Raw genomic sequence first — 24,331 nt, forward strand, 5'->3', positions numbered from 1 at the left:
AAGCAACTAAGCTTACACGCTGCAGCTACTGAGTCCATGTGGCACAACCAGAGAGTCCGAGTGCCACAGTGAAAGATCCACGTGATACAGCTAAGACCTGATAAATAAATATTTTTCAAATAAATCTAAAAAACTAAAATAAAAATTAGAATGGCAGTGATAAATGAATAGCATTTAACTATATATTAGTAACTAATAAGTTTCAAGCCATACAAAGTTCACCAAAACAATTTTTATTTCCAGTGTTTAATTGGGTATGCACACAGGCATGACACAGGTTTGGATCCATTAAGTCCTCATGCAGAATTATATTCTTCTCCATAAAGAAGCCAGTTCCATCCAGGTCACTATCTACACACCTATGTTACAACATTTATATCAAATCTGGTATCTGAAGAAAAGATACACATATAATATGTTCATTTAAGTTATGTATTTTACAGAAAGATTAAAAATTCAAGTCACACAAAACTCAAAAACTGTATTAAAAGTTGGAATAGAAAACTCAGAGATCCACCTGGAATGACTAGAGAATGGAAGTTCTGTATCCACCTGTGTTAAAACTGGTAAATGTGATGAAATTTGTTACCAATAAAACACATTTTTTTTTTTTTGCTCAATGTACGTTATCTAATTTTAACAATATGGCACCCTAAAAACCAAATGTATTTTTATGATGAGGCACTTTTGTTAGTGATGAAACCAAAAGAACATGTCTGCCGCATACTAACGCCAGAGATTTTCTTCTGTTATCTTGGGTGTACACACTATGCAGTGAGTTGCAACAAATACCTTGCTCCTTTGTATACAACTATCCAATATATTTTAAATATATATTTATTTATATATTTATATATATATATATGTTCTTCTGGCTGTAGTAATGCACCGTAAAGCTATTTCACAGTGCAAAATGATGAAACCAGCCCAAATGAAGGCTGCATAATAACAATTCTGGTACAAGAAAATATTTACAGAGTTACTGGAAAGTGTAACAGTAGCTTTTATTCGCTCCAGAAAGGACCCCCAGTTTAAAGACAGGGATGGAACTGTGCTTTGTGATCTGGGGTTTCAGACAGTTGATGAGGTTGGACCCTGGCTGCAGAACTGGAGTTTTGGCTCGTGTTCTGGAAGCTTTCTCCATTTATTTGGTCAGGTGACTGTGATGGTGTGGAAAGAGGGGCCCTGTTAGTTGAAGCCAAGGTGCTGGAAGAACTGTCTGCATCAGACTGGAAAGACAGGGGCGGGTCCCTGGTTGGTATTTCTAAGGTGCCAAGACTCTCAGGCCGGGGGTCCCCCGTGTCCCCTCTGCTCAGGTCAGTCATACTGGTGCGTAGCCGCTCCCTGGCCAGCCAGTCTGAGATGGACAGGTCCTGGGCGGAGCATTTGGGCTTCAATCGATTCACAGCTGAAAGTTCGGATTCTCTGTCCCCGCTGTGCTCCTGGGCTTTCCAGAAATTCAGAACACTCATTTCAGTAGCATCCCTGTGCCCACCCAGCGTGTGTCTGCGTTTGATGTTTTTCCTTTTGGCAGGTTCGGCGATGGTTTTTTGACTTCCTACTCCAAACATGTCATCGGCCGGGGCTTTGGGCCTCAGTTTTAACCGATCGGCTATTTTTGTTTTCCAAGTGGGTTCCTGTTTGTCCGATTCGCTTCTGGCTGGTGGTGTCAGTAAATTTCCGGTGGATTTTCCTTTTTTCATAACGTCGAACACTTTGGTGATGGAAGGGGCTTCTTTCTCATTCTTGGCATCTCCTAGACTCCCACTGTCTGACTTGAACCTGGCGGATTTCTTCCTGGACAGAGTGTCACACTCGATCAGTTTATGGGAGCTGAAGAGCTGTCTCCGGCTTTCTAAACTTGGTGTTAAACTTCCTTCCGTGCAGCTGACCTCACTGCCTTCTGAGTTTCTCCGGCTGGTCCTCGCGGCCTCTTGGAGTTTTCCTCGGAAGAGCCTGTCCGAGGCCGGGGCGGCGGGGAAGACCGGAAAGTCGCTCTCGCTGTCTGTCTCCACTGGCCGGCCCTCGCTGACCAGCTCGCTCCTCTCGTCATCAGCTTCAAATCCCCGGCTCTCGGCCATGGACTGCACCTCGGGGCTCAGCCGGCTGGAGTCGAGGCCGGCCAGGTAGGGAGCAGACGGTGTGCCGGCGTGGTCGGAGGTGATGCTGCCGACACTGACCAGGAGCTCGCTGTGCTTGGGCTCGGGGCTGGGAGGTTTCTTGGTGGGAAAGCTTGCCGGGGGAGCCGGGGCGTGAGTGCTGAGTGGGGTGCTGGAGTCGGACCCCGTGTCTTCCAGGTGGGAGGTCTTCTGGGCTGCGAGGGCCCTGGGGCTCTCTCTCAGGACGGCGAGGCGACAGCTCAGGGTGGGTGACCGGCTCTGCTTGGTGCTTTGGGGGGCCGGGGGCTCCAAGCTCTCCCCACGCGGGGCCCTCTGCTCAGCTCTGCCACCTCCGCTGCTGTCTTTCTTCGTGTTGTTTTCTTTGGGAGCAACGGTCCTTTGTTTCCGGCCTGGTGTCTCACTCTCTTTTTTGGACTCTTCTTTAATGTCGTGGTGACCCTGCTCTGAGTTTTCTTTCTTGAAAAACACATTGTCCAGCTCGTCTTCCGAGCTGCTGGGTTGTGCTTTTTCTTTTGGCTTTTTCCTCTTGCGACTGGCAGCCGCGAAGATGGAGGATACAAGCAGGTCCTTGCTGTACTGGTCTTTTCCGGATCCCCAAGAACCCTGGGAAGCAGAGATACAACACTTTGAACAGAACGTCATCGAGTTCACTTTCTGAAAAGGTTTCCCCCCAAATATTTCTTTTTGTGTGTGTGCGATTGGCTATTGCTTGATTAAAAAAAAAAAAAAAACTTTTAAAAACTGAAATATAGTTGATTTACAAGGTTGTGCCAATCTCTGCTGTACAGCAAAGTGACTCAGTTATAATACATATAGATATTCTTTTCCATTATGGTACATGAAGGATATTGATATAGTGCCCTGTGCTATACAGTAGGACCTTGTTGTTTATCCATCTTATATGTAATAATTTACATCTGCTAATCCCAAACTCCCAGTCCTTCCCTCCCCCACCCCAATTATTTCTTAACTGCTAAAGCCAAGTACTAACAAGGTGTGGTTTTTATACCTCCTTTTAATTTGTGCCTAACATAAGTTTTTATTTTCAATTAATTAGAAATGGGACTAATTAATATTTATCAGCCAAGTCACACAGCTCACATACACCTGTCTTTCAGGGACACATTTTGTGTTTGGTGGCCCCCACCCCCCATTGTTCTTAACTTTTCTGTAACTATGGACCATCCCCGCTTCTGCTATACTCCGTGGGTCTACAGGTTCTTTCCTCTGGAACACAGGTTTCATAGTCAATATTCTGATGCTGGTTACTAAAATCTTATGACTACCTTTTTTCTAATTACAGATGTCACATGATACAGATACTGTCTCATAAGCTGATTAAGATAAGGGAACTTTGGTGTTCCCATTAGTTCAGTCAGGCTGGATCTGCAGAGAATGGCCTTAGGTAAACTAGGTTGGTAATGTCTTCACTGATCTCAAGGAACAACCAAATCAGACAGTTCAAAAAACCTAAGGTCAATTCAAAATCCTTACCATAGAAACTCTGTCATGCCCTGTATTGAGAAAGTGGCAGTGCAGCCAACCAGCTTAGTCAGCTATGCCTAATAGGTTCCTGAAGACGACTGCTTAAGACCATTTAATTAACATATTCATAATGCCTACAGGCTCAGTTAATGGGGGAGAGGGGTGTCAATAAACCCTAGCTGGTTTAACACGCGCCATTTAAGATGAGCAGGCAGGCAGTATGGTGAGTCAGAAGCAAAGTATGGTTTCTCTATTGTCATAAAAATTTTAGACAAGCTAGAACTGCTATACTGAAGTCTTGAAAATTAAAGTAAAAACTTAGGCTGTTGTATTAAAAAGGACTTTCCAAAATCAAGTCAGATGTACAGAACTTTGTTCTTCTAAGTTATAAAGGACTGTCTAATTATCCAGGACTTTTCTGATGCTTATTCACATTTTAACACATTCACATTCTGCTGAAGACCTCAGGGAATGATGGTTATGACTGGGCTCTGAATTAGAAGATCTGGTGTTTCTTTAGCCTGTTCTTCCCTCACTTGCTGCATATGACACCGAGCAAGTGATTCAGTTTTCAACAACTCAATTTCATTGTTTATTTAAGTGAAAAAATTAGAGTATCCTTAAGATTCCCAACATCAATGATTCTGTGATCACATATATGTTAGAGCAAATGATTTTTACTTCTTTTATAACTGAAAACATTGTTATAAAAATATATCATTTGGTTATCTGCACCATAATTGATTAAGATGAAGAGATTGCTATAATCACAGGTTAAGAAATATGCTTCTAGTAAGAGGGATGGAGGAAATTTCAAAAAAGTTTTTTAAACATAAAAATCTATATCTGAAGTCTTAAATTCTGGCAAAAAGAGGTGGAAAACTGGTCCAAAGTAAGTAAGTCTAAGGAGACATGACAACATAATGCAAGGATTGACCCTGATTGCAGCCTGTATACAAGAAAAGAAAAAAACAAACACTCTTGGGATGACTGGTTGAACGTGTATAAACGCTGTACGTTAGAAATAATAATGTATTGAGTACAATAATTATACTGTAATTATACAGAAGAATGCCCTTGTTCTTGGGTGACACACATGGAAGCACTTAGGGGTAAAGTGTTGTCATATCTATAACTCAAATGACATAGAAAAAAATTACATACATATATGTCAAGAGTTACTAACTGAAAAATCTAGGGCAAAAGGTTTGAATGCTAACTATTATTCCAATAACTTAAAAATTTCCAAAATAAAAAGTTAGGGTAAAAAAATGATAAAAAAGCTTTTTATAAGACAGTAATAATCACAATATAAGTGATAGTGAATGATATATCATTAAATATTTTGCAATATTTTCTGCAAGAAATTAAATTATAATTTAGTCATATGTGACCTCATTATGCTTAGAAATGATATGTAACATTCATGTCTCATTTCCAAATAGAACCTTTAAAAATTTTTATTAACAATTTTACTTGCTACTATCTCAGCAGAGCAAAATTTGAAATAAAAAACTTTCTAACTACAAGAATGTCTTTGCTGCTGCTGCTAAGTCGCTTCAGTCGTGTCCGACTCTGTGCTACCCCATAGACGGCCTCCTACCAGGCTCCTCTGTCCCTGGGATTCTCTAGGCAAGAACACTGGAGTGGGTTGCCATTTCCTTCTCCAATGCATAAAAGTGAAAAGTGAAAGTGAAGTCGCTCAGTCATGTCCAACTCTTAGCGACCCCATGGACTGCAGCCTACCAGGCTCCTCCATCCATGGGATTTTCCAGGCAAGAGGACTGGAGTGGGGTGCCATTGCCTTCTCCGAAGAATGGCTTTAAAACCACTCAAATAGTTGTGTACTTTGGTGGTGGTGTCAACAGAACACAAATTGTGTAAACAAAAATTGACTGTAAAAACAAAATTAATGACCTTGTTGAAAAGAAGGTAAGAATATTTTTATAAAAAATATATAACGATTAAGTCTATATCACTACTGAAATGTTTACAGATGAAATACAATGTTTGGCATTTGCTTCAAAATAGTCCCAAGGAGGAGGAAAGTGGGCAGGGTGCAGATAAGACAAATGTTGACCGTATGTTAATTGAGGATGGATAATGAGGACTGAACTGAACTGAATGAGGACTCATACTAGTCTGTCTACTTTTGTGTATGTTAGAAAATGTCCACATATAAGAACAAAGGGGGAAATGCCTATTTCTTTGTATTATACTAAACTATGCTGAGATAAACCCAACACCCCATTTCACAATCCAGTATTCCTCTATCATATTCTAAGCATTAATTTTCCCCTTTATAATACTCTGTTAGTCTGTGTCACAGACAGGGGTGCACCACATACGAATCATAACCATCAGCTACAAAGCAATTCCCCCCTAAAATATTTCCCAACTGTAAGAAACAATTTACCTTAGATTTTGTTGAGTCACTAGTAGCTGAATCTGTGGGAAGTTAAGGAAAACATGGTCAGTATTGGTCAGATTCTTTACTGCTTCCCACAAACAATGCAAAAACTTATGGAAGAGACAGGCACAGAACAAAATGTGAAAGCAAAACTCAAAAAACAATAAAACACAGTGGATAGTCAGAGCTCACAAAGATGCAAGCTGCACCACAGAAAGCCACCGCCATGAAAGGATGCTGTGAATTGTAGGCAGAATCAGCTCAATGAGAGGGATGGCAAAGGAGCCCTGTACTAAACAAAACAGAAACACTAGTGTTTATTCAATTTTCTAAGTATTCAATCTAGCAATAAAGCAGCTCGAAGACCTTTTGAAGAATGGCACTATGTACCACATCCTGTATCTGAAACTGATACACAGTGTAGAACGTTTGAGATTGTTGGCTGCCCTCGCTACAAATTGAGATGCTCAGACTTGGTGTTGTCTACTTTGATTTTTGTCAGACTGTCAATGGTAAATTTGAGAAGCATTTACTGTATGCATAATATGCATTCGGATAACCCTGCTTCTAGGTCACTTTGGTGTCATGTTAAATCATGCTGATCTCTGTGCTTTGGACCCTGGTTTCACATCTGTGCAGTCAGGGATCCTTTTGATTAGTTACACTGCTACCAGTTTTCCAATTATCTAGTAACAAATGTTATCATGAAAATGGAAAAATGGAGAGCATCATTTTACTGTCTGGCAAAAACTCAGATTGTACAAGTACAAAGAGGGTAGGAAGGGGCTAGCAGTCTTTAGGACAACATCAATTTTTGAAATTTTCTCTTTCAACTTCAGGGAAATGGATTTTCAGAGTTAATGAGCTGAGCCCCATGCCACACCCCTTTCAACACATGGCTCAATGCTTTATGACTTTAAGAACTGGTAGACCATACCATGCTATTTCTCCTCACGGTCTGCTTCAGAAATAACAAGAAACAGCAGAAAAACTTTTAAGAAAGTAGTCGTGATCTGTTTACAAGAATTGTAAGAGAAAATGTACACCACAGATCAACTCGGTGTGCGTTTACAGGAATCGGGGGTTTCTGCAGACAAGGCAGCTACAGTGTGGACAACAGTCGTCCTTCTTCCTACAGTTCCAGCTGTCCATCAGGGACACCACAGAATCCACTAGCGACATTACCGTGTGATAGACTCCTCCCATCTCGCCTGTTCAACATCAGTATAGATTTGCCTGTGTCAGTAAAATGCTGGAAGAAAAACCCTTTAGGACTAAAACACGAACTGGAGACAAAGGGAGAACATGGTGTAAAACATGCTAGGTTAGTTGCAACAGTTTGGCAGGAGAAAACTTGCATCGAAAGAGCCTGCAAGAGCTCGTATTTCACCAAATATTAGGGTGGCGATAGAAAACAGAAGAAAATGTCAAAGAGGTTGACTTTTACGGTGACCTCTGTAGTGACAAGATAATATATACTGCATTTATGGAAATGTTGCCCGTGAGCATTTTACAGTTAACTTGCTGCTTTTTCAACAGAACATCCAGCTCGAGAGTAAGAATTACTCGTAACAGTCTAGACCACACTTTCTGCCATCACAGCAACCACATACTCAGTAGCGGGTATCTGTTTTACCTTGTGATGACTATTACATGGAAACTGTGAATTAAAAAAAAAAAAAAGAACAAAACAGTGGTTTGCATGCTCATTTTCCCTCATAGTTCCTTTCTGACAAGCATTACAACTCCATGCACTGCCAATGGCATTACAGTCACTGGAAGATAATCACGATCAATCAGAAAGGGAAGATTACATTCTTTTATTAGTAGAAAGGGAAAAAAGAGAAGAAGAAAAGGAAAAAAAAAATCAGAGTGAATTGTTACTTATGATTGACTTGCTCTTTCATGTTATAAAAATTTAGCTTTTAACCTAAAGATCAATACTGCCCAGGCAAGAGTTACCTGATACATCTCCAGGGGAGACGCCTGTCCTTCCAATGTTGGTGAGTAAATGATCTATGTTTGGCACTGGCTGGGAGTCTACTGTGTTTTCCTCCTGCACTGTTGTCTATGGTTAATAAACAAAGATCTCTTCATCATCTCTTCAAAGATACTTTCTTTAAAATTCAAACAACATTTAGTAAAAGACACATTACTGAGTGGAGGACATATACTTAATTTTTTTACACTGTTTGCATATAATTAATTACCAAACAAGCATCATACTTGGACTTTCATTTGATCAGAAACTGAGGTGCTATATAGACCTGCTTCCGAGATGCAAAGCAGACAATAGCATACAAAGCAGGAAGGTGACACTGTTGTAGGGTCAGCATCTCACGTGTCCCCAGAACATAGTATAAACGCTGACAGCCAATACTTACAAGAGGTTCTTCAGCACCTTCTTCTGTGAAAAACCAGTCATGCTAAAATTTAAAATAAAGACGGTGAAAAAGAGAAATTAAACAACCCCCTAAAGAGATCTATTTTGGAGGATAGCACAGAAAAAAAAGTAATTTTTCTTAGGCGAAAAAAAAAAAAAAATTATAACCATATGCTACCCTGCCAACTATCAGCTGCTCATGAAAAAGAATGTTCTTGACGAGCCGAAGCCGGAACTTACGTGCTGGATGAGTGTCTCTACGATCTTGTACTGATCTGGCATGTGAGTGACCATGTGTGTCATGTTATCTTCGGAGGTTCTCACAAGAGTTGGACCAAACACTATGGCTAGGTTTCTTGGTTCCATCTGCAACAAAGGATATCAGAAAACATCATAGCATTTCTTAAGAAAGTAGGCTTAAATTCCCATTGCATGTTTGGCATTTTATTTCTGAAAGGTTCTTTTGATGAAAAAGAAGGCAAAACAATGGTTGACTGACGTGTGTAAAATAGTAATAATACTTCCTGGTTGGGATTTCCATAAACCAAACTATATGTAAATTTTTTCTTGCTTTAATGACAATATACAACACAACTGACATTTTTTCCAAGAAGTGTTTGAGTGAAAGCAATTTATCTAGTTCACAACTAGTATTATAGGGAATTCCCTAGTGGTCCGGTGGTTAAGGCTCCACGATTCCACTGCAGGGGGCACGGGTTCGATTCCTGGTCAGAGAACTGCACAGCACAGCTAAAAAGAAGTATTACCAAAGTTGGATTAACTGATAAAACTATTAAAATCAAAGCTAATAAAATTTGTAAAAGAATAGGGAAAACCTCTCCCCTCAAAAACTAAAAATTGGAAATAAATATATAAAATTTTCCAAATTTGCCCAAGTGGTACATTAAGATCATGAATATGTAAAAATCTAATGTCTAAAAATATTCTTTTGATAAAACCTTTACTTCATCCAAGACTTCCAAAGCCTTTTGCTCACCCTTGTACCAATATGAATATCTCAGTATTACATACCTAGATGTTTGTATGTTTATTTCCATATTTTGTATTCCTGTTTAACTACCCAGTTATCAAAGGTACAAATCTTTTTTGTTATATCTTATAGTGTTTAGTATAATCTTTTGACCTCAAGATTTGATTAAAACATTAAATAACCAATACCAAAAACATACCAGAGAGTAAAACACCATTGTAGAATTAAAAAAAATCAAACTGATCTAGGGACCCATACCAAAAATTCAGTTCCATCCATCACTATACAGTTGATCCCCTTTTACCCTGTCACCCCTCACCCTCCTTCCCTGCATCCCCAACCCTCCTCCCCTCTGGTAACCACTGCTCTGTTCTCTGTATCAGTGAATTTTTTTGTTTGGTTTTGTTTGTTCATTTATTTGGTGTGTGGGTTTTTTTTTTTTATTCAATATGATACTCATAAAAAAGACATTTCTTTAAATCAATCAGGAAAAACTACACATGAATAGAATATTAAGATAATATTAAAGAATACTAAATCTTGGTGTGTTTGATAAAGGTAATACGGTGGTATTAAAACAAAACAAAGAAAAGGTCTTATCTGTTTAAACCAAAACAAAGGAAATGTCTGTTGTTTGTCACTGTATACCACTTGATACATTTTTACTGTTGTTTTATGCAAGCATTGCACATTCAAAATATTAAGATACAGTTGAAAAATAAAAAGTGAACTTTCTTTTTCATTTTTCTTGCTGGATAAACATAAAAGAGAATGTCTTTAAAAAGTAGTAATTGATATTTTGGGGATCTTTTGCTTTTAAGAGTAATCTTTAGAGGGACTTGATCAGCAATGTGATGTATTTTAGAGCTTTTGTTTAATTATAACCTATTTTTGATTATTTGGCCTGAAGCAGGGGAGCATGTCTTTTCAACTGAAGCCACTGAAAGCATATCTCTTCAATAAAGAGTTTACCTACCTTATTTTTTTCTGAATTTTCTGCTACTGTCTTCAGATGAGCCGAAAGAAACTTGAGTGTTTCATAATGATGTTCGGGCAAATCATGAATCTGAAACATATTATTTGCATGATGGATTTAAATGCTAAACTTTTGTTGTACCTCCAAAAATACAAAATAATACCTACTAGTCTTTTTAATGTTTTCAGACGATCTAGAGGATCTTCCTTACGATTGGCTTCAATAAAGTCGGCGTATTTATCTGACAACAGTAAGAACAAAAAAAACAAATTCATCTTAAATTGTTCAAGTGTAATCAAGTTTCCCTTTAAGATTCAATTTCAAACTATGATTAAAAAGAAAAACAAAATAGTGAAGACCACAAATAGCCTTTGAAATGTTGTCTTTGAAACTGCTATAGTTTTTAATATCTTCTAAGCCAACACAAGGAGAAGGCAATGGCAACCCACTCCAGTACTCTTGCCTGGAAAATCCCATGGATGGAGGAGCCTGGTAGGCTGCAGTCCACGGGGTGGCTAGGAGTCAGACACGACTGAGAGACTTCACTTTCCCTTTTCACTTTCATGCACTGGAGAAGGAAATGGCAACCCACTCCAGTATTCTTGCCTGGAAAATCCCAGGGACGGGGGAGCCAGGTGGGCTGCCGTATATGGGGTCGCACAGAGTCGGACACAACTGAAGCGACTTAGCAGCAGCAGCGGCAAGCCGACCCAAGAGACCCAAGAGACATAGTTTTGATCCCTAGTTTGGGGAAATCCACTGGAGAAGGAAATGGCAACCCACTTCAGTATTCTTGACTGGAAAATCCCTTGGACAGAGAAGCCTGGCGGGCTATAGTCCATGAGGTTGCAGAGTCAGACACAACTGAGTGACTGAGCACACACGCACACACAAGCCTTATCAAATAAAGGAAATTCCCTAAAATGTGAGTTTGCTGAGGGTACATCCGTCTGTCCACTTTTTCTCTCTTCACTGCAACACCTGCCACAGGGTCTTATCTCAGTCAAATAGTAGGCTTGGCTGAAAAAATGTTTTTCTACTAATTGTATCTTAAAATGTCTGAAGGCTTTTCACTGAGAACAGTAATAAAGGTATTTTCAACTTGGCTGTAAACATGAATGAACAGAATAATATATATTTTTACTGAACTGTAACAATTTTTAAATAAACTCTACTTTTCACTGAAATGTATCAGGAGGGAAAAACAATCCAGATCACAAAAATAACACACGATTATGCTTTGTATACTAATAAGAACTAAACAAAACCTCCTGTTCCCTTTGATAAAACTATTTTCTCCCAGTTTAATTGAATATGCTATGGGTTCCCAACTATGTATGGTTCAACTGTTTCATCTGGTGTCTTTGGTGGAGGTAAACTCACCATTCGTGAAGAGAGGTTCTGGGAGTTTTCTGAAGAAGGATTTTAATAAACTGCTGATCACATTCAAATCTCGCCATTTCTGGTTATGCAAGATAAAAATACAGTACTTTTGTAGTCAATACCACCAAAGGGGAGAAAAAAAAAACAAAACCAACAACACAGACCAGTAATTCAAACAGAAATACCCAAATTAAAAAAAAAAAAAAAAAGACACAAACTTACATCATCTTGTATATCAATATCAGCCATTCCCTTGTTGAGCTCCTCCTGCATACTGGAGATGGCTGCATTGTTTCCAGGGACTCTGTAAATACCTGTATATTCCAGACCTCTTTCTTCAACTAATTTACAACATATGTCAACTATTAATGGAATATACTGCAAAACAAGAAATAAACATTTATTTAACACCATATGAATGTTTATCTTCAGTTAATAGATGTATATCATAGCTAAAAGACCCTTTCCATCAAAAAGGAAACAGTATATGAATTGCTGTTATTTGATACAGAGAAAATGAATATAGACATTGCAGAACTGCGAAGAGATAAAACCAACAGGAGATATTTGAGTCAGTGGGGAAAGAATGAGTAAGTCAAGACAGAAAGGAGAATCCATAGTAATAAAAGTCTAAGGAGGAAATAAGAGCAAATAAGAGAATGTGGAAACAGTTCAGTTGAATAAAAGAAGGGTAGAGGGGAAGAAGGAGGTTAGAATAACATTCATCCACTCGTGATATGAATCTTAACATGTGCATTGTACACACACACACACACACACACTTACATCTATAACACTTTCTCAATCAAGTCCTTGTTCCCATGCTTCTTTAAACACACATGACTTGAAAATGAATTCTTATCAAGCGTTTTGAATACATTCCTACTGGTTGAATAATTATTCCATTTCAGAGTCAATACATGAGCAAAAAATGTTACAAAAATTACTCAACACACTCATACAGGTCAAAAACACTTAAGAGAAACTAAGGTCTGTTAAGACAAGGAAAATGTTCAACAGACGGACAGACACGCCCTGTGACCTGCAGGGCTGTGTACTCAGGTCCTAATACGACTACGGCTGAATTAATGACTTGAGGAAGGCTGGTTGGCCGGTGTCTCCTACCCGGTTTGTATGAGCTGGTGGGCAGTCGTCCAGTCTGACCCCGAATGTTCCCGTAGCAGTAGGCTTTTTCTCAAATGTCTTTCTCATAATACTTGGAATGCCTTTTCTCCACGTGCCTTTGTCTTTTGGAGGACTGGTATCATCTTTTGATTGTTTTTCAAAAGAAAATGACATAAGAAGAGAAAATGGCAACGAGAGTATCTAAATCATGACTTTAAAGATTCTTAATCAAGATTTATATAAGTCAGAGTCCTGTTCTATAAAGAATACAAACTTTATCAAACATATTCTATTCTATTTTCTTCCAAATATAACACTCCTTTCAACCTTCCAGATAATCTATTAATAGTTGGAATCATGTATGCTTCTTCACCTTTTGACTATCTGCACCATGATTTTCTTTAAAACAGTCAAGAAAACAATCAATGTGACATCTTTATAGTGAGACTTTAGCAAAAGGAAATATATTGGTTCTATTTCAAAATGAAAGTGCCTGGATCTTCATTATTAATCAAACTGGTAGTTTTTGATGTGGTATATATGTGTTGGATTTTCCCTCTCTTGGTCTTTATTGTATTAACAAGAACTGATGTCTTAGACTCCCATCTTAAGAAAGGCCCCACTAGCCTAGACCAGGGACCAGTGATCTCTGGGTTAGTTCACCCTGAGCTGAGGTCCACAGAAAAATATGAAAATGTCTTTGCAATCCCAATTTTGTTTCATTAAAAAATATTTTAAACTGATACTTCAACTATATTTAGTTGATTTACTACAATCCCTGTTTTATTTTACTTTCTATTTATTTATTTTTTTGGCTGCAGCATGGGGCATGTGGGGTCTTAGTTCCCCAACCAGGGATCAAACCCACACCCCCTACAGTGGAAGCTCAGAGTCCTAACCACTGGACTGCTAAAGAAGTCCCTATGGTCCCAATTTTAAATCCTACATGTATCTAGGAACACTGGTGTCAGTACCTTTACTAAGAAGCTTCCTTTCTGACTCCTCTTTGGGAGAGTGTGGACTCTGAGTCCGAGGCTCTGCTTTAGCACCAAGTAGGGTCTGCCGGATGCTGAGACTCTGGCGAGGGGTCTTCGGCAATGGCTCTGCTTTGCTGCTGAAAGAAAGGGACATTTGTGAACAAACAAGCATTTTTACATCCTGATGACCTAGGAAGCACGGTGGGATTCTCACCTCATTAGACTGTTGTATTCTTTTATTCTTCGACTAATTAGGTCCCTGTTAGTGACTCCAGTGTCCTACAGAATAAACAGAAGGTAAAATGAGAAAGTCAATTCTAAATTTAAATAGGGATCCTACTTTTTTTTGGTGGCAGGGGGTATGGGTCGGGGGCTCCATACTACTTTGCTCATTCAATACCAACACTATGGAGTGGTTTTAAAACCTCTATTCAAATCACGACCCAACATCACTAAGTGACAAATGCTCCAAGTGCCTCTCCCATTTCCAAGAGCTTTCCGTTTATTTCCTGTATCCCCGCAATACCTAGACAACCAGCAAGTTGCCAGTGTTCACATTTACTGAACTCATCTGTCATTTTTAATAAATGACTGGGAAACAGAGAGCCAGTTTTTTCTCGCTAACCCCAGAAAGATTGTTAGAACAGAAAAGCTCAAAACTGTTTTGTGTTTTTTTTTTAACCTCAACAATATGCTGTCTGGAAAACTCAGAGTTGACCATAGCATAATGATTTTTTTTCCCTACTGATTCCAGCTCTATATTGACATGTGTCCTCAAATATATTTTTTACTTGTCTCATTTCGATCATAGTGAACATTATAATTTACAAAGAACGCAGGCTTTGTAAATTCTCGGATTCAAATCTATTCTTCTCATCTACCAATTGAAAAAGGATACGGTTAAGACCTAGAATAAGATTGCCTGGGTGTAAGTCCTAGTCCTGACACTTCCAAGCTATGTGACTCTGGGGACACTACTAACCTCTCTTTGTCAAATAGTTCCCATGTTTGAAACATGGTAATGATTGATAATAGTGGGATATATTCGTATGATTACTATGATTAACCAATGTAAAAATGCTTAAAAGACTGCCTGCCATATGGTATATGCTCAGTGAATTATTACTTTATGAGCTATAAAACTGGGTGAAAATATCTGTGTCTGAAAAATCAGATGATAGTGATGATGGCTGACATGAAGTGCATGTTTACAACCTACCAGGCACTGGGCTGCATTCTTCGTAAGGGTTACCTCCATCAACCCTTAAAACAGCCCTATGTCTCAAAGATGAAGTCATCTACTGCCCAGTATGACACCTAGCACAGAGCAGGTGCTGATTCAAACAGGAACTCCTGTGAATTGCTACTTAGAGCTGAAATCTAAATCCAAGTTCTGATTTTCCTTCCTTACTGTGACAAAACTCACTGATGTTTTTTTATAGTGGTGGTTGTAGAGAAAGGGTTGTATTGACACAGATCCGGGATTCATTGTTAGCGACAAACAAGAAAGAGTATACACTATCAGAGGAAAAAAAACATAGGCATTTTTCTTATGAACTAAGTTTTCACGATTTAAATTGGATATAATGGAAATGACTAAATTTGGGGACATAATTCGCGTAATTTTATGCTTGATGTAGGTGTTCCTGAATACTGTAAGAGGAAAGAACCTTGTGTTTTTCTTTTTTTGTCATGACAACAGGTCACACAAAAGGAGAACAATATCTATGCAGAACTGTGTTGATAGGAAAAAGGCACCCTTGAGTAAAATTCTAGACTTAATCATTGCTGAATCTGCTCTGTAGAGTTTATAGTTATGTACATGTGAAAACAGTATCTTCACTACTGGAATTTCTGCTGTAAAAATATCTTGATGGCTGTGAATCAGAAACTCCTTATTAAAAAGGAAAATTGGCTTATCACATGATTTCTGATAATGCAAGTTTTCTTAGAATCCAATTATTGTATTACTATAGGCTATATTATACTCTTGCCTGCACCATTTCATTAAAAAAAAAAACCACACTATCATATCTCTTTGAATTTACACAGTGATTTGAGAAGCATTTTCAGTGTAACTTAAGCCCCACAACAATCCTGGTCTTAAGATAAAGAAACGGAGTATTTAGTCATTAAGGTAATGACTAGGACTAGGAACCTAGATCTCTCATCAGTTCACTGTTTGACAAAGTCTGCAGAATATCTGAATTATCTATTTCTCTAGCTCAGTAATGATGATTTTCCAGTAAGTGAAAATAATATAAAATATTAATATGTACACTGAATTCTTCTTCTTCTTGTTTTTTTTTTGGGGGGGGGTGGGTGGGGGTGGGGAATGCAGCTTGAGGGTCCTGACCTCAGTTCCCTGACTAGGGATCAAACCCATGCCCACGGCAATGGAAGCACAGAGTTCTAACCACTGGACCACCAGGGAATTCCCTGAGTTTTCCTTCTGGTCACCTATTTTTAAGTGAAAATAGCATACTATAATTTTTTTTAAAGCGATGTATCAGATTCTTTCAGTCTTCTTTTAAAAAACCATTGTGAAGGTTGTTGGTTTTATCCATGTCATTTTGGACAATCACCTCCTCGTTTAAATTGCTGCTCTCCTGGATGGTTTTGATCCAGGCTAACATGTCATCCCTGTCTTCAGCCTGAAACAGGCACTCGCAGTCAGACGTGGTGAGTCGAAAGACATTCTTCCTCTTGGTCTCGCTGTAAGAGATGTCTATTAAGCAGGCGTTAACACTGATGGGCTGCTCCTCCTCAGACGGAGTCGTCTGTTCTCGTTTATCTTTGTACAGATACAGCGAATGGCCCCGAAGTACAACATACATCTGCTTCCATGGCCGAATACTTCCACCAACGCGCTGCAGAACATGAGACAAATCAGACAGATCAGCACTCGGCTAAATCTTAGTGCAGAACAGACATGCCAAGCAGCGCTGTTAACATACAGAAATGTTAACCCAAGGTGGCAGGTGCCTGCTTCACGTCAACGTGTATTTGTTAGGGGAGGAAAGACAAAATTTGTGCAGTGTAAACCAAGTTGGGCACTGCATTCCTATCACAATCAAGGGTAGTGAAACCTCAACTTTAATTGGGTCCAGAAAATAAAATAAACAAAGTTAATTAGGATAAAGCGAGTGTAGCAAAATATATAAAAAATGCTAAGGAAATAGAAAATAAGGAAAAAGATCAGTCAGAAAAATCTTTTGAGTGAAAGCAAGGCTTAGATCATGCAAATGACAAACACTGCATAAGGTGACTCCAAAATGATATGTACAAGTGATGAATTTAGTTAACAAAATTGATCGATTTTATATGGTCAAGTAACAACATCCAAGGTGGGTTTTCTAAAGAAAAGAAAAGAAAACTTTGATATTCTTTTGACGGTATTATAGTTTTCTTATAAATTAACTGCTCAAATATTGTAGGAAATTTTCCGGTAAAGTTTTTATTATATTATTATTTGCTTCATGAAGCATATATTGATACTGTGATATTCATTTAAATACCTCTTGTGTTTATCAAATAAATGGAACGATAAAGCTATTTTAAAGGAAACTTAACAGAGTAAACTGAAAGACGCTGAATAAAAGTTTTTAAATATTAATATGGAGAATTGCCACTCCCTAAAGGACTACCTGTGATAATCCATGGGTAATAAATTTTTTAATAAGAGAAGCAGAGTTCCTTCTTAAATACATTGATGTCACTTTAATGTTGCCAAAAGATAACATAGTCCATATGTAATTGATATAAAGAATGAAAAAGGCATTAAATTTTAAAAGATATTAAATTAAATCACTGATCAGAATTTTTTAAAATAATTTTTCCTGTATGTCAACAAAGATACTTATAAATGTTTTCGACTCTTCTTATTATGTATATGTTGCCATTTTCCATATACAGACTGATTGCTTTGTTTTTCAGGGCCTGCATTTCACAAGCTCACGGTAGCTGAGAAAACGTACTACCTTGCCCTTATCAGTGACGAGTGGCCTGAAATGAAGCCACCCTTCCTTGGCAGCATCGCTGAAAACCTCTGAGGAAGAGTCTTTCCTGGATCCGGAATCTTCTGATGACTTTTGACTGTCTAAGATCTATAGAAAAGGTCACAGAAAACACAGCAAAATATCAGCTTTTTCCTTTGGAAATACTTGTATGTTGAAATTACTTTGCTGAAAGTCTTCTACTAAATCTTCCAAATGAAAGGCTACTTTTGAAAACCCCTAAATTTATCAATTACATAAGAAAAAATTTTTTTATTTGTTTTTTAAGATGAGCATCATTTTTTAAAGTCACCTGAAGAAATTTTTTTTAACCATTAAAAAACAACAGAAAGAGTACAATTTTCCTGTTCTTAAGAGCTCACAGTTTTAGTGAGGAAAGACAAAGAAGAATAAAAAATAAAAAAACAAAAGAATGATCAGATTGTGATTAGTGCCATTTGGAGAATGAAACAGTGAGATGCGATAAAAGGAACAACCAAGGAGTGGCTATAAATTGGTGCTGCTGAAGCAAGTCTTCTCTGCAGAAAGAACACGTAAGATGAAATTTGGAGAAAACATTTTTAAAAGGGGTAACCATGAAAGGTCAGGGGAAAGAGAAAATTTAGGGAGAATGCATAGCTAATGAATATACATTCATCGTTATCATCTTTTCTTTTTCTGTTTTATTTTTTTGGCCGTGCCAGGCAGTGCGCGGGATCTTAGTTCCCCAACTGAGGATGGAATCCAAGTCCCTGTGTTGGCAGGCAATCTTAACTACTGCACTGTCAGGGAAGTCCTTCACTGTTATCATTTTAAATGTTCACTCTTCCATGGGAGTAAGAGAAACTGCTAATTATGGATTGTTCAGGGTCCTCCAAGCTGTGGCAGGAAGTGCTGGGGGGGAGACCATGACGTGACGCATCAGGGGAGTTATACCATCTGATCACACAGCTGGAAGGTCGACTGCTTGCTACCTGGAGTGTGGATTTGAAAGAACAACTATGAAAGGGCAACCTATGGGAATCCAGGTGAGGGATGACACGAGCTGGGACTACAGGAGCAAAAATGAAGACGGAGAGGAATGGAAAGGTTCAGGGTACGTCCTGGAGGTGGAGTGGACTGGCACGTGAAATGGAAAAGAAAAAGCAGGCTAATTACTGTATTTGACACTTGAACAACTAGGTGACCTGAAGCAGATTTTGAGAGATGGGAAAGCTGGGGGATACATGTCTGGGGGAGTCATCTAAGTCTACTTGGCTGTGTAAACCTTGAGCTGCTCATTACACATCCCATTGCAGATGGTGCAGGGCAGGAGCCCACGTGAGCCGAAGTTTGGGGAAGAGGTCAAGCCTAGCGATATATACTTGGGGAGATGTCTGGGGCAGGTCGTTGAGAAAATGAGGGTAGATGGAGAGGCCAGAGGAGTCAGAACCAGCTCTAGACCTTCCAACATTTTATATACTAGACAAGAGGCAGAAATGGAGACCAGCAGAAGAAAGTGTTTCAGGAGGTGAGAAATCACACTGGATACTCCTGAAAAGTCAAATGTGTTAAAAACCCAAGCAACTAGGGACTTCCTGGTGGTTCAGTGGTCAAGAATCTGCCTTCCAATGCAGGGAATGTGGGTATGACCCCTGGTCCGGAAACTAAGATCCCACATGCTGCGGGGCAACTGAGCTTGTGTGCTCTAGACCCCACGCTCTACAACAAAGACCCCAGGTGCTGTGAGAAGACCCAACGCAGCAAAAAAAAAAAAAAAAGAACCCACACAAAAAGCCCTAACAACTAGTCTTTTATTGGTAACCTCGGCCTGAACAGTGCCATCCTGATATGTGTGGGTTGAGAAAGACATGACATGGGGGAGTGGAAACCACGGACAATTTTTTCCCAAGGAATTTTGCTGTGGAAGAGTAAAATAGGAGCAGTAAATAGGGGAGAGGGGTTGCGGATTCCAGGAAGGTTTTTCTTTTAAATACAGGAAATAGTAGAACATGCCTTTACATGCTGGTGACTGAACCACTGGAAAGAGAGATTCTGCAGAAGAGAGAAGGGTCCTGAGAAAGGGAAAAGTGATGGGATCCAAAGAAGAAACGTGGGGGTTTGTGTTTAATAGGATAATGTTCCAAGTAAAAAGATATTTATTGGCACTTCCCTGGTGGTCCAGTGGTTAAGAATCTGCCATGCAATGCAGGGGACGTGAGTCCAACCCCTGGTTGGGAACTAAGATCCCAATGCCATAGGGCAACTAAGCCCAGGTGCCACAACCTCATAGTCTGTGAGCTACAATGAAAGACTCCACACGATGCAGTGATGATCCTGAGTGCTACAACTGAGACCCGAAGCAGCCAGATAAATAACAATAAATTTAAAAAATAGGAATAGGTATTTATTAAGATAAGGGTAAGGAAGGCAGAAAGTGTGAGTATAAGTGAAGACCCTAATGTTTTTGAAGAAGGCAAAATAACAAAATTCCTGTCTAACAACTTTTAGGCAAAGGTATGAGGGGAGGGTAGATAAGAGTAGATGGGGTGGATTGCACTGAGGGGGTGGTGGCTGAGTGAAGTAATGTTGAGGACAGAAAAATAAACATCCTGCTGGACAGTCAGAGTTCTGTCCATAAACGTTTAGCAATAAAATAAGAAAATCAGCACAATGCATGTGAAGTATTATATAGTTGATGAATACGTTTATAAATCACAACTTAGAAGGCAATTTTCCAAATGCACTTGAAGCTTACAGAATAAAGGGTTATGACACTTAAATATAAGATACCCAATGATAAACAATTCTCTATGAAGAGCTAAAGTAAATTAAAGTTAATAGAAACGTTTATCATTTGCTTGTATTTTAAAAATATTGACTACCTACCTTGATTCCCTTCAGGCTAGATACATGTTTAAAAGACCTGTTGGAAAAGAAATCTATCAATATTTGTAATAAGTTCATAAAAATAACTTAAAGATGTAAAAGTAATTTGACTATTACAACTGCTCTTTCATTAATAAGATGACCTTTCATTTTTACCATGTTAAGTGTTCAGGGTTCAATGCAAGTAAGGAAAAAGAGCCAATTTTCTAAATACTTAAACTTTCGATTCAGTGACAGAGCTTTCTTAAACTGTAAGTTAAAACCATCTCTGTATAAAAGGTGAGATTTTTGTTTTCTTGGGTTTTTTAGATCAAAGAAAAAGCTACTCAAACTAAGCATTGGGTTTTATGTTATTAGTTGCCCATAGCTATAATGCTCTACTAAGGATTTCCACACTGTCAATAGTGAGCAGTCCATGGCTACCATCAGTGGCCAGAGAGACCAGCACGTGCACACTCATCCAGCTTGTGGACATGGTGGCAGCAAGCGCATTATCAGGGCTGGTCACGGCCACCACTCTTCCCTCCGACCCTATTCTGGATGTTTCAGTACAGAGAACAACTCTGAAAGCCACTAAAAAAGCTTAGAGCTTCGGAGGACAGGCTCACACTGATTATTCAAAACAGGTTAAGTTCACGGGACAAAGCTGTTTTGTGTGGTAATTCAAAATTCATTTAAGGAGCACAGGATTTTAATGTGTGACTGAAGATGGCATGGTCCTTTCCTCTCAGTCCCACCATCTTTGCAGGAAGCAGAGTGTAGCTGGGATAAGGTAAAGCTGACTGTGAAACGAGGCTGTTACCGATATCTTTGTGTAAGGGAGAGTAAAGGCGAAGATGGCTTATACATCCCATTCTGCATCGTAAGAATAATCCCTGCCAGTCACTGACACTGCTCTGGCCACACCTCACACACTCCCTAAGGCAGCTAGTCTAGGAAGAGCAAATTGGACAGCAACTGGCAATAAATTTAGAGTAAAAAATATACACACCCTTTGATATAACAATCCCTTTTCTAACTGTACTCACACACATATATGCTAAATGAACTATGTATAAATATAGTCTACGAAGGATTATTTGCTGTGGCATAAGATTTGACCATCGAAATGTCTACTAATAGAATACAGAATACCAATTAAATATATTACAGTGTAACTCCTCAGTGGAAAATTAAACAATTATGAAAAAGAATGAGCCAGGAATACACACACTGAAAGCTCTCCAAGATCTGTGTGTAGAGCACGTATCATTTGTTTATAAAAATAATTAGAATACACACATGAATGTATATAAGCATATGCAAATGTGTATGATTTTACACACGGAATAGCTCTGGAATTACATAAAAGATAGCATAGCTCTGTCTGAGAATAGGACTGTGTGACTAGAGGTCTAAAGCAGGAATAATTTTATGTGTATTTTTGTATCATAAAATACAATTGTATTACTGATTTTTAAACTTGAATGTATTATCACGTAACAATTTTTATTTTTTATTTGCATTTCTAATGTTGAAGTTAGAAAATACATCAGTAAATTCAGTATTTATATGTCAAGGGCATACTGAGCACCCACTAATAGGCATTTAAAACAACACGCTTGAGACTTACAGTTTTGCATCTTCTCTGTAATCATCCAGGCCCTCATCATATGATTTGGATCGCTCTGTCTTTGAGCTGGGCTGGGCATCCAGGCTGGGAGGTCCAACAGATTCTGCAAGTAAAACCCAACATTCAGATATGTGCAAGGACTTTCCAGATTCTTTTTTCACAGCGAGAAGATCACCACAGTACCCTAAGTGGAAAACTGAGAACGTGAGACAATTCACATAACTACTCAATGAAACATACCCTGGTCATGGGAGAGCTGACGTCGGATTAATGGAGCTGAAGTTGTGAGGCTGGGAGGGACCGTTGCTATGGAGGGTACCTGGGAGGTGGAGGCAGAGATGACCGCAGAGGCGGGGATGTGAGAAATGTCGTGATCGATGCTAGGGCTGGTAGGTTCATCTATAAGATAAAATGAAAATAAATATTGGGATGTTAAATGGCATCATCATTAATGATAACAATGACAGAACTAATCATTGGTACCCAGTGTTAAAAGAACCAGAGATCTGAACACAACCACAGCAATAACAGTGAATGAAAGAGTCATCTGGTAGAAGTCTACTCACACAGTTTCTACTTTAGTAATTCCAAAGAATTCCAAGAATATGATCTAAGAAATCAAATGAGTTGCTTTTACCCAAAATTAAATTGTTTGCTTCTACCAAATGATTAAGAGAATTCCCTGATGTCTCAGATGGTAAAGAATCTGCCTGCAATGCAGGAGGCCTGGGTTCTATCTCTGGGTCAGGAAGAGCCCCTGGAGAAAGAAATGGCAACCCACTCCACTATTCTTGCCTGGAAAATTCCATGGACTGAGGCTACAGTCCATGGAGTCGCAAAGAGTCGGACACGACTAACACTTTCACCAAACAATTAATACTTTCACCAAACTGATCAAGATACCAAAGTTCACAGGTATTCAAAACCTAAACTATAAAAGCAGCATGTTTGTGTGTATGTGAGAGGCATGTGTGTATGAAAGATGACCCAGCTTGCCAGCTGACGAATGCTGCAAACACTAATTTCAAGGAATCTAACATTTACCTTAAAATAATTTAATATATATTAGGCACCAATTTCACAAATTTATCTTTAGGATGATTAATTTTAGCACAAAGAATAAGCCAGCTGTTAGGAATGGGGAAGACTGAGCTGTGGGTCAAAGGATTTAGATCCTGTTTTGCTGGACTTTGTGAAAGCTACTTAATTCCTCTGGATATTAAATTCATTCCCTATAAAGAAATTGGGCTAGGATTATCAGAAGGGTCATTTATAGCTCAAGAGGACTACAACAATAAATCCACAATAGGGGTAAAATTATCTATTTAATTTATGTAAGAACATAAAATACTTAGGAGCTTTCATAAGCCAGAGATTTCTTAGGGGGCTTCTGAGATTTGAATTTATTTTAAAAACTGACAGATCTGACTGAGAGTGCAGTTATTATTGGATCTACTTTCAATATTAAAGGAACTAGCTGAAAACCCAGAAAATCTGATTGAGGGAAATGATTCTATAATTTTTATAAGTACAAAGTTTAAAAAAATTTTTATTTCCCTAAGTAAATAAGCATAGTATTCTACAAGGTATGCTATAGATCAGTCTGAAATATTTCAGGATAAAAGCCAACACTACTACCAAAAGGAAGATAAGTGAACATCTAAAATTATTCTGTGGTGAGCAGTTTTGTTACACTTGAAACACATAAATTTATCTAGTAAGAAGATGCCAACTCAAACTTGGGAAATCTGAGCTAAAAAGAGTGAATATTAAATTCAAAATTATTGTTTAGTCACCCAGGCCCATGCCTTTTGGGTAAATTTCAGATAACTAAGTTCTCCTGAACTGGAGAAGAAAACGGCAAACCACTTCAGTATTCTTGCCTTGAGAATCCCATTAACAGTATGAAAAGGCAAAAAGATATGACACTGAAAGATGAACCCCCCAGGCCAGTAGGTGCCCAATATGCTACTGGAGATCAGCAGAGAATAACTCCAGAAAGAATG

At 38.7% G+C, this 24,331-nt stretch overlaps 1 protein-coding gene across 12 annotated transcripts in view; it reads right to left on the reverse strand.

Annotated features, from left to right (window-relative positions):
* Positions 1 to 217: 217 nt before the first annotated feature.
* The window catches only part of ARHGAP21 (Rho GTPase activating protein 21), a 130,239-nt gene continuing 106,125 nt past the window's right edge, over positions 218 to 24,331 (reverse strand). For 10 of the 12 annotated variants that reach the window (XM_005214297.5, XM_025000962.2, XM_059892818.1 and 7 more), the window contains 17 exons: positions 22,566 to 22,724; positions 22,326 to 22,428; positions 20,714 to 20,750; positions 17,831 to 17,956; positions 16,436 to 16,720; positions 14,065 to 14,129; positions 13,848 to 13,987; positions 12,874 to 13,016; positions 11,971 to 12,126; positions 11,749 to 11,827; positions 10,533 to 10,606; positions 10,366 to 10,455; positions 8,639 to 8,764; positions 8,400 to 8,441; positions 7,978 to 8,083; positions 6,022 to 6,053; positions 218 to 2,723 (listed from right to left, as the gene is read on the reverse strand). In XM_005214297.5, the coding sequence (XP_005214354.1) occupies positions 1,032 to 2,723; positions 6,022 to 6,053; positions 7,978 to 8,083; positions 8,400 to 8,441; positions 8,639 to 8,764; positions 10,366 to 10,455; positions 10,533 to 10,606; positions 11,749 to 11,827; positions 11,971 to 12,126; positions 12,874 to 13,016; positions 13,848 to 13,987; positions 14,065 to 14,129; positions 16,436 to 16,720; positions 17,831 to 17,956; positions 20,714 to 20,750; positions 22,326 to 22,428; positions 22,566 to 22,724 (3,455 nt within the window). In that variant the 3' untranslated portion in view covers positions 218 to 1,031. The remainder of the gene's footprint in view (positions 2,724 to 6,021; positions 6,054 to 7,977; positions 8,084 to 8,399; positions 8,442 to 8,638; positions 8,765 to 10,365; positions 10,456 to 10,532; positions 10,607 to 11,748; positions 11,828 to 11,970; positions 12,127 to 12,873; positions 13,017 to 13,847; positions 13,988 to 14,064; positions 14,130 to 16,435; positions 16,721 to 17,830; positions 17,957 to 20,713; positions 20,751 to 22,325; positions 22,429 to 22,565; positions 22,725 to 24,331) is intronic. The other 2 variants (XM_025000959.2, XM_025000961.2) reach the window with 1 other exon arrangement.

Source organism: Bos taurus, chromosome 13, assembly GCF_002263795.3.
Source record: "Bos taurus isolate L1 Dominette 01449 registration number 42190680 breed Hereford chromosome 13, ARS-UCD2.0, whole genome shotgun sequence".
Classification (NCBI taxonomy): domain Eukaryota; kingdom Metazoa; phylum Chordata; class Mammalia; order Artiodactyla; family Bovidae; genus Bos; species Bos taurus.